The 13,962-nt window shown below is 36.2% G+C and overlaps 1 protein-coding gene across 1 annotated transcript; it reads left to right on the forward strand.

The window, feature by feature from the left end:
• The first annotated feature begins 2 nt into the window (after positions 1–2).
• Positions 3–13,403, forward strand: LOC147826729 (disintegrin and metalloproteinase domain-containing protein 29-like). Its single transcript, XM_087216929.1, is given in 4 exon segments — positions 3–844; positions 846–1,198; positions 1,201–1,342; positions 13,256–13,403. Coding segments are annotated over 4 exon segments (1,485 nt in total).
• The last annotated feature ends 559 nt before the right edge of the window (positions 13,404–13,962 follow it).

Below are 13,962 nucleotides of genomic sequence, written 5' to 3' on the forward strand. Positions count from 1 at the left end.
ATATGGCGGATTCCATTTATGATATTTTGGGTATTACAGTATTAGTGTGTGGCTTGGAGTTCTGGACTAATCCAAATCCTGTTGTAGTAGATGATGTAAGAAAATCTATGGAGATATTTTGCAATTGGAAAGCTGATAACATACTTCCTCAGCTAAAACATGATACCATATATCTTCTCATTTACAGGGAATTAAGAGGACTCAGTGGCTTAGGCTCAACTAAAGGAGCATGTAAACCACAACGTAATTGTTCACTTGTTACTTTGGTGAACAGCAGTTTGACTCTTTTTGCAATCACCATAGCTCATCATTTGGGTCATAATTTGGGTATGCACCATGATGAATGGACATGTACATGTCTACAGCGTGAATGTCTGATGCATAGCGATAACCCACCTACAGTTCAATTTAGCAACTGTAGTTATAATTCTTTTTGGGAGCTCATTACACGGCAGGCACCATGTTTGTTAGAAAATCTATATGAAAAAGATATCTTTGATAGGAGGTACTGTGGGAATGGTATTGTTGAAAAAGAAGAGGAGTGTGATTGTGGACATTTACATGCTTGTGCAAAAGACCCATGTTGTTTGCCAAACTGCAGTCTGAGTTATGGGGCAACTTGTGCCTTTGGGGCTTGTTGTAAAGACTCCAGGTTCGCACCAGCAGGGGAAGTGTGTAGAAAAGAGGCCAATATATGTGATCTTCCAGAGTGGTGCAATGGGACTTCCCATAAGTGCACAGATGATGTATATGTGGAAGATGGAATTCCTTGTAATGACACTGCCTACTGCTATAAAAGAGAATGTCTTGAATGTAATGAAAGTTGCAGGCAGATTTTTGGACGCAAGGAGTGCAAATGAGATTTGCTACAAACAAATGAATACTCAAGGTACTCATTTTGGCCACTGTGGTATCAGTGGTGCTAGTTAGGCAAAATGTGATGTACCAGATATACTGTGTGGGAGACTTCAATGTGACAATATAGCAGAACTTCCCCATTTGAATGATCATACCACAGTACACTGGACTCGCTTCAATGACACAGTCTGCTGGGGTACTGATTACCACCATGGGATGAACATTCTTGATATCGGTGATATGAAAGATGGCATAAAATGTGGTGCAGAACATCTCTGCATCGATAGGCATTGTGTCCATATATTCAAATTGGATAGTAATTGTTCACTTGGATTCTATAACACAGGGGCATCTGCAATAATAAGCATCACTGTCATTGCAACTATCTGTGGGACCTTCCAAACTACTTGATGAAAGGATATGGAGGCAGTGTTGACAGTGGCCCACCTCCTAAGAGAAGGAGGGAAAAGAAATTTTGTTATCTGTATTTATTGCTCCTTTTTTTTTTAATTTTGCTGTCTTTTTTTCCTTCTTAAGAAGAAGAAAACTAAGAAAGAAGAGAAAATATCTCAGACTCAACCTGCAAAAGAAGAGGAAAAGTCACGGAGTCAACCTAGCTCATTGCATTTCCAGGGTCAACATGGCTCACGTGCCCAGAGTTAACATGGCTCACGTGCCCAGAGTCAACGTGAGAAACCAAAACAATCAACACCAATCCCAAAAACTCTATTCCCAAAGTAGTCTTAATTAAATATTAATTCCTATTCTGATGTCATTTGTTCTTCATTATTTTAAATAATTTGAAGATTTTTTTCCTGACAATTTGCTTCATTATATTTCCTGGAAAACATATGGTACATGGGTGGTGTACTTGTTTTTAAATTACCACTTTCAGTTCTAAATCTTCTTTCCTTTTTGCATCTGCTTTCTGGGGAAAACATGTCTGCTGTACCAGCCTTCTCTATAGGCTAGTTTATAGGTAGTTTATATGATTCTACACAGTGAGAATGAGCAGAAACCTAGAAGTCTGTGAGATCTGTTTTCTTCCCGTTTATGTCTGTGTTTCCTAAAAAGCAGCTTTTGTGTTAACAGTGATACTTATTTTTAATTCACGGTCTATTACTTTTTCTTTTATAACTCACTTCTGAACAACTTCATTGTCAGCCTAAGAGAAACCATTATAGCTATCTGATGAAACATTCTGAGAGTTCTGAATCCCAGGTGTTTGAGCTCTTTATCCATATCCCAAAATTCAAGCACCAATTTAGCAATACCATTAAGAGTTCTGAGTTCTGAAATGCAAAACAAAGATCTAAAGGAGTAGGGAAAGTGGGAGGGGTAGGGGAAAGGAAAGAAGGGAAAAGAAAAAATGTGAGAAAAGGAAAAAAAGGAAACAAAGTCCTTGTAAATAGGGAAGGGTGGAAGGAGCAAAGGGAGGGTAGGGGAATTGGGAAAAAATAAAAACCAAGATACATCATGTGAAGGTACAAGATCCCAATGATGAATGTAACTGTATCATATACCTAAAATGTACCAATAAACTTAATGCAAAAAAAAAAAGAGTTCTGAGTCTCAGATCCATGGTGCTAGGGCTAGTCTTCAAGGTTTAAGTATTCCCAACCTCTTCTATTTGCTCCTCAAATCCATGAATTCACCCCCTTGCAATTAGAATTAAAAGTGTCTCCCTTAACTTGTTCTGATCTTCAACAGCTGTTTGCCCATTTTCCTATATTTAATTCTCTTCAAAATCACTGTTGTGATTTCTCTTTTTCTGATTGAACTCTGAGTACTGCAATACCAACCTCTTGTCATAATGGAGAAAAGAGTAAGGAGACATCACAAGAAACGTATTTAGTTTTTTATTAGTTCATGTTTGCCATACATATTGATTACATTCCCAGAGATGGGTATATGTACAAAACACACCTTAATTCTTTTTTTTTCTTTTTATCTGCTTCCAGTGTCCTCTTTCCCTTCTCTCTCCATTTTTGGTCCCTTTCCCTTTTGGAAAAAAAAAATCTATCTTTTTCCTATTATCTATCTTTATTTATATTTGGAGTTTCTCATGTAAGAGAAACCATGCAATACTCAAGTTTGTGTGTCTGATTTATTTCAATTAACATTATGGTCTCAAGGTGTATCCATTTTCTCTGTGGAAAAAAGGAATGCTCCTACCTTGCTGGTGGGAACATAAAGTAGTATACAACCATTATTTATTTGGTTTTACTTGTTTCTTCTCTCTGACCACCATTTTGGGGGCCTTAAGAGTTGTACGCTTTTACTTAAAAATAAACTGTTAATGCAACAAGAGTTCTCTCAACTTCCTGGTTCATTTGCTTGTAAAATGAGATAAAGAAAATATAATTTAGATAAAATGTAGTACGTCTGGGAAGTTCAGTGATTCTGCCATGGGAGAAACTTACACAATGTTAAATACATTTTAAAAAGTTAACATCAAGTACATCAAAAGTATATGAAAAAAGTTATCTGAAAAGCATCATAATTACAGAAAAGGAAGGCACACTCTTAATTATGAGAATTTCTTTTCCTTGCAGTATTTGTAGTTTTGAAAATAATTAAGGACCAAACATAGTCAACTAAGCCTCTAATGAGGAAACTTGGAAACCCCTTATTGCCTACACAAGACAAAATTGGTACATTAGAAATTTAGAAGCATCTCTTATACACAAATAACAGACTCACTGAGAGAGAAATTAGGGAAACAATTCCTTTTACAATAGCATCCAAAAATATGAAATATCTAGGAATCAACCTAACAAAGGAAGCAAAAGACCTCTACACTGAAAACTACAGAACTCTGAAAAAAAGTGATCAAAGAGGATACAAGAAAATGGAAAGACATCCCTTGCTCCTGGGTAGGAAGAAACAATAAAGTGAAAATGGCCATACTTCCAAAACTACTATATAGATTCAATGCAATGCCAATTGAAATTCCAACAATATACTTCACAGAACTAGAGAAAACAATCCAAAAATTCATTTGGAGCCATAAGAGACCTAGAATAGCTAAAGCAATTCTAAGCAACAGAGACATGGCTGGGGGTATCACAATCCCCAACTTGAAACTATACTACAAAGCTACTGTGATAAAACCAGCATGGTACTGGCAAAGGAACAGACCTGAGGATCAGTGGAATAGATTAGAAGAGGCAGAAAGAACTCCAGACATACTCAGCCACCTCATCTTTGACAAAGGAGCCAACCACCATCATTGGAGGAAAGATATCTTATTTAATAAATGGTGTTGGAAAAACTGGATTTCAACCTGCCAAAGATTACAACTGCATACCTTTCACCATGCACTAAACTAAGATTGAAGTGGAGTAAAGATATAAATATTAAGACAGAAACACTAAACTTGCTGGAAGATAAGTTAGGTAGAACTCTTAAAGACATTGGCATAGGAAAAGACTTCATGAACAAAACCTCAGCAGCATGGGAACTAGCAGAAAGAATCAACAACTGGGATCTCATCTTATTAAAAAGCTTCTGCACTGCAAAGGAAACCACCAACAGAGCTAACAGACAACCTACAATATGGGAAAAAAAATTTAGCAGCTGTACCTCAGACAAAGGACTACTATCTACAATATATAAAGAATTGAAAAATATCGGACCCCCCAAATTCAAAGACCCAATTCAAAAATGGGCATCTGAAATGAACAGACATTTCTCAGACAAAGAAGTAAGAGCAACAAACAAATATATGAAAAAATGTTCAACATCACTGGTCATTGGAGAGATGCAGATGAAAACAACACTGAGATTTCACCTCACCCCAGAAAGAATGGCTGCTATCAAGAAATCAACAAATAAATGCTGGTGGGGCTGTGGAGAGAAAGGAACCCTTCTCCATTGTTGGTGGGAGTGCAGACTGGTGCAACCACTGTGGAAGTCAGTATGGAGATTTCTCAAAGAACTAGGACTAGAGGTCCCATTTGAGCCAGCTATTCCCCTGCTGGGTATCTTCCCAAAAGAACTAAAAGAATCGTACCACAGTGATATATGTGCACCCATGTTCATAGCGGCACAGTTTGCAATAGCTAAATCTTGGAAGCAGCCCAAGTCCTCATCAACTGGAAACTGGATAAAGAAAATGTGTTTTTTTAATAAAATGGAGTATTACTCAGCCATAAAGAATGAAAAACTAGAGTCATTTATAGCTAAATGGATGCATCAAGGCCACACTCTTAAGTGAAATAAATAGAACACACATGTGTAAATACCGAATAGTTTCTCTAGTGTGAGAAACTGATAGTGTAAACAAGAGTTAAAATGATTAAAATGAATAATTGATAATTTGAAATAGGAAAAAAGGTCCAAAGATGAAGGAGTTAAGGGAGGGGAAGGGGAAAGGAAAAGAGGGAAAGGAAACACTATGAGAAAAGAAAAAAATACGGAAATGAAATCTATGTAAATAGGGAAGGGAGGAGGGGGTGAAGGGCGCACAGGCAATGGGGAAAAAAATAAGAACCAAGACACATCATGTACAGGTACAAACACCCAATTATAAATGTAAACAAATTGTATACCTAAAATGTACCAATAAAAGAACCCCCAAAAATAACAATTTAAAAATTAAAAAAAAGAAATTTAGAAGCATCAAATAAAAAATCAATTTTCTTTATGTCACATCACTAATTTAAATCCTCTGTGTGAGGCTGGGGAGGCAAGGTGAATCTTCTAAACTCAGAAACATCTATAGTCCTGTTGTGCTTAGGAAGCAAAGACCTAATTTAAGGAGCCTTGCCTCAAGCTCATGTACTTCTTCATCTTTAAAATATTTCCGTGGTTTTGAAAGAGCTTGATGTACAGGCTAGTGAGCTGACATTTGAAGCTATGAGCATTAGAACTTACACTGCTTTTTAAAGCTTAAAACATAGAGCCACTTAAAATTTCAATAGAAATTCCATAAGCTATACGACTCTTACTGAATCTATTTTCTTCCCTAAGTCAGTTCCAGTTGTACTGAAGTTATCAGTCACTTGGTCTATCTTCCAAACAGAAGGTGAAAACCATTCCAGTAGAAAGTAATACCACTCAGGTATTGTTGCATTGTATATAACATCTAGCATCTTATTAAAAATGTCCATGTATAGCAAGAAAAATAAATTGTTGCTAATAATGAGAGAGAAAAATCCAACAAATAGCCTAAAGGTACAGTATCTAAGAGATGATCTAGAGAATAGAAAATTGATAATTAACAAAAAAAATCTTGATAAGTATAACTTTAAAAATAGTATAAACTTTAGCTATTATGAACTGTGCCACTATAAACATGGGTGCACATATATCACTGTGGAAAATGTGGATTTTTTTATAAAATGGAGTACTACTCAGCCATAAAGAACAAGAAACTACAGACATTTATAGCTAAATGGATGCATATCGAGGCCATACTCTTAAGTGAAATAAATATGACACACATGTGTAAATACCGAATAGTTTCTCTAGTGTGAGAAACTGATAGTGTAAACAAGAGTTAAAATGATTAAAATGAATAATTGATATTTTGAAATAGGAAAAAAGATCCAAAGACGAAGGAGTGAAGGGAGGGGAAGGGGAAAGGAAAAGAGGGAAAGGAAAAACTATATAAGAAAAGAAAAAAAATGGAAATGAAATCTATGTAAATAAGGAAGGGTTGAGGGGGTGAAGGGCACACAGATAATGGGGAAAAATAAGAACCAAGATACATCATGTACAGGTACAAGCACCCAGTGATAAAGGTAAACATATTTTATACCTAAAATGTACCAATAAAAGAATTTAAGCAAAAAAATTTATATAACCTCCAAGAATAATCCAGACAAAAATTTTTTTTGACCAAAATTCACAGGTCACCATTCAAGAGAAATGCCAAGGTTACTTCTTCAGGTAGAAAAAACATGACACCATCAAGGAATATAGACATATGAGTGGATGTGTAAAACACGACATAGAGAAAATACATAAGTAAAAGTAAATTTAAAAATTCCTGTACAAATCAAAATTTATACAAGTTGAGCATCCATAATCCTAAAGTCCAAAACCCAAATGACTCAAAATCATAAACTTTTTGAGCATTGACATGATGCCATAATGGAAAATTCCACAGCTGATCATATGTAATGGGTTTAGTCAAAATCCAGGTGCACAATGCACGGTTTATTTAGCGTCTTCAAAGGAAAAGGACTTTAAAAGTCTCTTCCAGCTCTGAAATAACATTTATATGGGAAACCAGATGGCTCCACAAACGCATTCCCACAAAAGGAAGTAAAATGACATGCATGCAAGCTGGAGACTTGCATGATTCCCCAACATGATTCCATGTTGTAGAGTCCCCAAAATGTTTCATGTACAGCCAAATCTATGTGCATTACTCAGTGTGGGTTTTTTGCTTTCATTTGTTTGTTTGTTCACTTACTCTTTGTTCTCTGGAGTAAAGATATTGCAGGACCTACTGTGGATAATGATAAGAAAAAGAGGAACCATTTGTGTTTATAATATAGAAAGTTAAACTGTTGAAAAAACTGCTCACGTAAGTGTGAAACATTTTACAGAAGTGTATGGCATAGAAATGACTACTATGTGAGACCAGAAATACTTCAGGATAAACTATTGATCTTCTATGCTGAAAGAGATGAACAGAAGTTAATGACAAATAAGAAAATGCTGCTTGAAACTAAAAATGAAGGTGTCCATCATGTACTGACTGGGTTGATCACATAACAGTTCATAGTACAATGATTATGAAACAAAGATCACAAAGAACTGATATTGAAGAGAACTGTGAATACTCAACCTGATGCTTGCAGAAATTTAAGAGAAGACATGATAATAAATTTTTGATTTGTGAATATAAAGTTTCTGTTGATCATGTATAGCAGTGGTGAAATTAACTGAAGAGTTTGCTAAGGTAAGTGTTGACGAATATGTGCCAGAACAAGTCTATAATGCTGAAGAAACATAACTATTTTGGCATTATTGCTCCATTAATACATCAATTAAAGTTGATGAGACAGCTCCAACAAGAAGTAAGAATGCCAAATACAGAGTAACTGTTCTGGGATTGCTGATGAAGTAGGAACATGTAATTGCAAACTTGCTTTGACAGGCAAAATCTTGTTTCTAAGATGTTAAAAGGAGTGAATTTCTTATCAGTTCATTATTATGCCAACCTAAAGGACTGGCAGGGATATCTTTTCCAACTGATTTCATAAATATTTTTTTACTACTAGTTCATGTTCATTGGAGGGAAGTTAGGCTGCCTGACAAGAGCAAGATTCTGTTAATCTTTGCAATTGTTTTCATGCCCCAGTTGAAATTATCATCAAAGATGTTTATGGCACATGCTTTCCCTAAATGTAACTTCATTAATTCAACCATGTGACAAGTTATTCTTAAAATTTTTTAAAAAACCACTTTCCTGAGCTGCATGGAAGCAGCAACAAACAGAGGTGTGGGTGTGAAAGGTTTTCAAAATCAGCTTAGCATGAGGAATGCTATACAAGCTGTTGTCAAAGATTGGGCACAATGACCAAAGACAGTTTTGAGTACATGGCATAACTTGTGGCCTGTGACTGTATTCCACTCTGATGATGAATAAGGAGGATTAGAAGGATTCTAATAAGGAACTTGGAAGGATTCCTTTTGTCATTTGAGAAGAAAATTATATCTGACCTCCTAACAGGTGGAAACAGATGTACCTTTGAAATCCATTACTAAGACAGAAAACAGATATAAAAGCAATAAACATTAATGAAACTCCAGTTGCTCATTCATTGAGTGACTATGAAAGAGCTCAAATGGTTCTGAATCAAGGTGAATGTACTAATAGTGACATTAAAAATGATGTTAATACAGAAGAAAGATGACACTACGTAATATCATCAAAATGCATGGTGGACTTATTGAAGGACAAGAGCATCATGTCATAACAGAACGAAAAATCATTATTTACAAAACCAAAGAGCAATTTCAAAGAAACACAGACAGAAATGACTGTAAGAAATATTTTCAAAATCACTCAACAGAATGCATACTCACCTCTAGAAGATACATTTTTTGATCCTTCAACTGCTTTTGAAGTGCTCCTGATATTTCTTCTGCCTCAATAAAGCAAAATATAGGTATGATAATCTTTCAATCACCACATGCCAGCATACCAGGTTGAGACTGGAGTTACCGCTACTGTGTTTCACAGCGAACACAGGGATTCTGGTGATGCCACTCTGCTGCTTCCTTTACTCTAAACACACAATTTTTTCACTGTATCAATAATCTTTGTTTTTACTATTAAGTACTTGTAACCACCAATTGCAATATGTCAACTTGACTGGAGTAGATTAATAAAGCACAGTTCTGGGTCTCTCTGTAAATGATTTACATGTAGCAAGCTGAGTTGGGTAGGACCCAACTCTTGTATGGGTGGCTCCAACCCATAGACTGGCAGCCTGAGTAAAATATAAAAGGAAGAGGAAAAAGAGTGCCTATCTTGAAGTGATTCCTTTGTTAACATCACCCTTGGAAATGGATCACCCATTTCTTCAGCCTTGTGATGCAGACTTGCTCTCCAGTGAGCTTCCCTTCATTCTTGGTCCTTCTTATTCTGTGGCTTCCATCCTGCTGGGCTGAGCAGCTACTGGATCTTCTGAGTGTTTTGAACACAGACAGCCACTGTGGACTCTCCTCCTTCTGATCCTGCAAGTCTATTTAATAAATCTCCTTGCAGAATGACACACATATTTTCTATTGACCCTTCCTCTAAAGGACCCAAATTTAGTGATTATGTTTGAACAAGAGGAAGAGAATGACTGTTTACCAGTAGCACATAAAACCAATCAGGGATAGTGGTACTGCCAGACCATCAAAGATTGTCCAGTGAGGGTTTAAAATAGAGATAACTGTCTTTTCTAAAGATTTATTGTACAATTATTTTGTTTCAGTCACAAAATCATGTAAAGTTGTTTAAAATTGCTTTCAGGATACCAGTGTAAGATGCATATGAAACAAATGAACTTCATATTTAGACTTGGCTCCCATCACCAATATATTCTCATTTTGTAAATACAAATGTTCTAAAAGCAAAAAAGAGAGACAGAGAAATCTATGTCTATTTTTCACCTCAGCAATTGAGACCAGTGATACTCAACCTGTAGTATCTTATAGATTATCAAATATATGCAGAACAAATATGCAAATATAATATAAAAATTGGGAGGCATATACAATGACTAAAAACATATTAAACTTGCAAGAATAATTAGAAGTTATGAGTTAATGATTTGTATTAAATACATCAAGTTGAGGATATATTTTTCATTTTCTAGTTCAAAAATTTGATTAATGATATAAATATAAGTAGCCCTTTGTAGCCTTGTGTTCCACATCTACAAATTCAATCAAAGACAGAAGGATACCTTACAGATACTATAATTTTCATTATTACCTAACCAATACAATATAATAACCATGTGCATAAAATTTCTATTGCCATGGGATTATAGGTAATCTAGAGATGATTTAATGCATCTTGGACAACATGTGTAGGGTATTTCACATGGAATGCCTGCCGTTATATAAATGATTAGATCATCTGCAGAAATGAAAGACAGACAGATAGGAAGATAGATAGATTAGATAGATAGATAGATAAATAGATAGATAGATAGATAGATAGATAGATAGATAGATAGAGCAGTACTAGTGATGGAACCCAGGAGATTTGCGCTGAGGTACATCCCCAGCCCCTTTTTATTTTTGAGACAAGTTCTTACTAAATCATTCTGTTTCCCAGACTGGGCTTGAACTTGTAATCCTTCTGCATCAGCCTCCCAAAGTGCTGGCATTATAAGTGTATACTACCGTGTCCTGCTGCATCTGTGGATATTGATACTCATAGATGTTCTGGGGCCTATTGCCCATAGATATTGAGAGATAACTATATGAAAGAATATACAGTTAACAATGAGGTTAACTTCGTACTGAGCCAAAAGAATTTTTTACATGAAATACATTTTTAAGCCATATACAATTATAAGTCAACAAAATTAAATTTTACTACACAAAGTCTAAAGACATGGAAATAAACCTGCTCACTGCTGATTAATCTGTCAATAAGAAATCAAAATGGAAATTAGGAATATTTTTAAACAAGTTTAATTACATACAATATATATAATTACCATAGGATTTAACTAAAGTGGTACTTTAAGGAAAATGCACAGCCTTATATAAACAAATGTTTTAGAAGAAAAGACTAAATAAAGAAGCAATAGCTTTACTTTCCACGTCAAAAACTTCATAAAAACACTTGGCCTACCAGGAAAAGAGGAGGATTTTATTTATGTCATAGGATCTATCTGAAAAAAAAAATGACAACAAATCCCTGCAACAAATATTGTATCTAATGGTGAACTATATGATACTTTTGGGAAAAACTGTTGAAGAGACTCTGTTGGGATCCCTTTACCACTTCTACTGAATATGTTGCTAGACATCCAAAAAGAAGAAATAATACTGTTGTTATTCATAAGTGGCATTATATTATACCTAGAAAATATACATGTTACAGAGAAACCATTAGGATTAATAAGCAAATGGAACAGAGCTGGTGATTTTAAGACCAGTATTCCATACTCAGTTTCTAATTAGCAATATCAAACAGAGAGAAAAAGAAATTGATGGCTGCACAAGCACCTGGGCTCCCGCCTGAAGCCAGCCATTCCATCCCTAAGTGTGGGCAGATCCTGGGGAGCAGCTGTCTGGCCCAGACCAGTGCGGCTGCAGGCGAATCCCAGCATGGGCTCTGTACCAACCCCAGAGGCTCGGGCTCATCCGCCCAAGCCAAAGGCCTGCCCAGAAAGGGGCTGCACAGGCACACAAGCTTCATTCAGAGGCTCACCATACCATTGGCCACAGCCAGGGACCCACCTGGAGAAGGGCTGTACAGGCACACAAGCAATACCCAGATGCTCGCCCCCATACCAATGATAAGTGCAAGGAGACCTTAGCCAAAGCTTGTGCAGACAACAGGAACTGGGGTGCACAGTCCCCAGCCAAAGGCCCTCCCAGACAATAGCTACATAGGGACCCCAGCAAGAGTCATGGCTAGATACCATCCCAAGTGTGTGCAGGCCCCAGCCAGAGGCCCTCCCAGACAACAGGTCAGCTCAGGGATCCAGAAGGCCACCAGTCTGAACCCAGGAATTGGTGTACTGGTGAGCAGCACAGTAAAAGGTGCTCATTGGCTTCCTGAGAATTCAAGACCCCTGGGTGAGCAAAAAGTCACTTCAACAAAGACACAGCAGGCTACATCTGTTGAAATGAGAAGACTCATAAATAAGTCCCAAAACCAGACGTCTGGATCACCTAAATGTGCCAATATAATTAATAAAAAAAGAAAAATAAATTGATAATTAATGTCATTTGTGATAATCTCAAACATGTCTAACAAACTCAGAAAATACTAGTGAAATATGAGTAAAATTGTTACACAGACTACTAAAACCTACTTTTAATTTAAGAAATTAAACAAGGAAAAACTAAATAACAACAGCAAACTGTGGAAGTCCCCCAGAGACTCCAGAAACATTTAGTACTTGCCTTAAGACCCACACACAGAGCACATCCTTGGCCACTAGAGCTACCACAAAGCCATCTAGAAGCTTAGGAGGCCATCCTCCCAATTTTCTACCTCAGCTCGAGCCAAAACCATCATCCCTGAAAACAGAGGCCCAGAGGCTGGAGCTGCCAGGAGCCAGTTTTGAGGAGAATTGTTCTTTCACACCTGCAATGGGTTTCAAATCCTAAATCTGACCTTTCTGTCTGCATGGCTTTAAGAATTCTGCATCATATTTGAAATACAAAGTAAATGATATTTGTAACTACTTTATAGTCCAAGATTACTCTGATAATTAAATGTAGTGTTAATTTAAGACAGCATGGTGTCTGATATTAAAGACTTAATTGAAAACTATTAAGAACTATTATGAGCTTAGTGAAATAAACAACTAATTTCCAATATAAATACAAAAACAATTTCTACAAGCAAATTTGTACATTGACTGAAAATTAATCCTTATCACATTAATTTTCTTTTTTATGCTTTTCACTTAACTGCATCTTCTCTTTCATGTTTACATTGTTTCTGCCTAGTAATTGCTGTTCCAAACAGTTTTTAAAATAAAATTATTCACATTTAACATTATTATTGTTCTATTTATTTTTGTACTCTGGTGTGTTTTTAGACCCCAAAATTATCAGTGATTTTGTCACATTTATTATTGTCTATCCACACTAAGTAAACCGTAATCTACGTTTTCCTATTTTATCTATTCATACTTCATTAGAGGAAGCTTTTTAAAATGTTAATTTCAAAGATTCCCTTTCTCATAAGGCAACAGATATACAAGTGGCTAGTAAACATGTTAAACATCATCAGTGCTTTAGTAACTCCTTCTGGTGAACCCCAGCCAGACGCCTGGGTCTCTGAATTACAAGTAATGACTTCTGAGGAGCACATCTGCCTTCCCTCATTAGCATAGCAGTACTTCCTACCTTATCATATCAGTTGCTGGCACAATGCTGGGCTCTCCTAGAAGAAAAGGTTTTCCCAGCCCTGAGTCCCTCCTCCTCCCTTACTGTCCTGAGTCATGAAAGCAACACTCCACAAGCTTAGAATAGCCAGGAAGCCTTTCTTGCTAAAAATGGAAAGAGCGCCTGTGACATAGAGCCATATCTCATTTTTCCCATTTTATCCACAATCTTTTATTAAATTCAGAGTACTGGAGATGATCAGCCATCTCTGAAACCAGTTGGCTGTCTTTCAAGGCCTTTGGGATTGATCAAGTAAATAGCAAAAAGAGTTTAATTTCTTGACAGATGGTACTAATCACACATAATGGAGTTCATGAGATTTTTTTGGTCATTTTTAAATTGTTAAGCAGGATATCAATGCCATGACATGGGTCAAATTTCATAGAATTTGCTACATGAAGGATCATGTCCTCTGCAAATAGTTTTGTCTTCCTTTGCAATATCGATCCTCTATCTTTATTTTTTCTCCTTCTTACACTATAGCACTACTTTGAAATCTGCAATACA

The sequence above is a fragment of the Heterocephalus glaber genome, unplaced genomic scaffold (assembly GCF_053883595.1).
Source record: "Heterocephalus glaber isolate CG9 unplaced genomic scaffold, H.glaber_assembly_v1.0 deba00001461, whole genome shotgun sequence".
NCBI lineage: Eukaryota > Metazoa > Chordata > Mammalia > Rodentia > Bathyergidae > Heterocephalus > Heterocephalus glaber.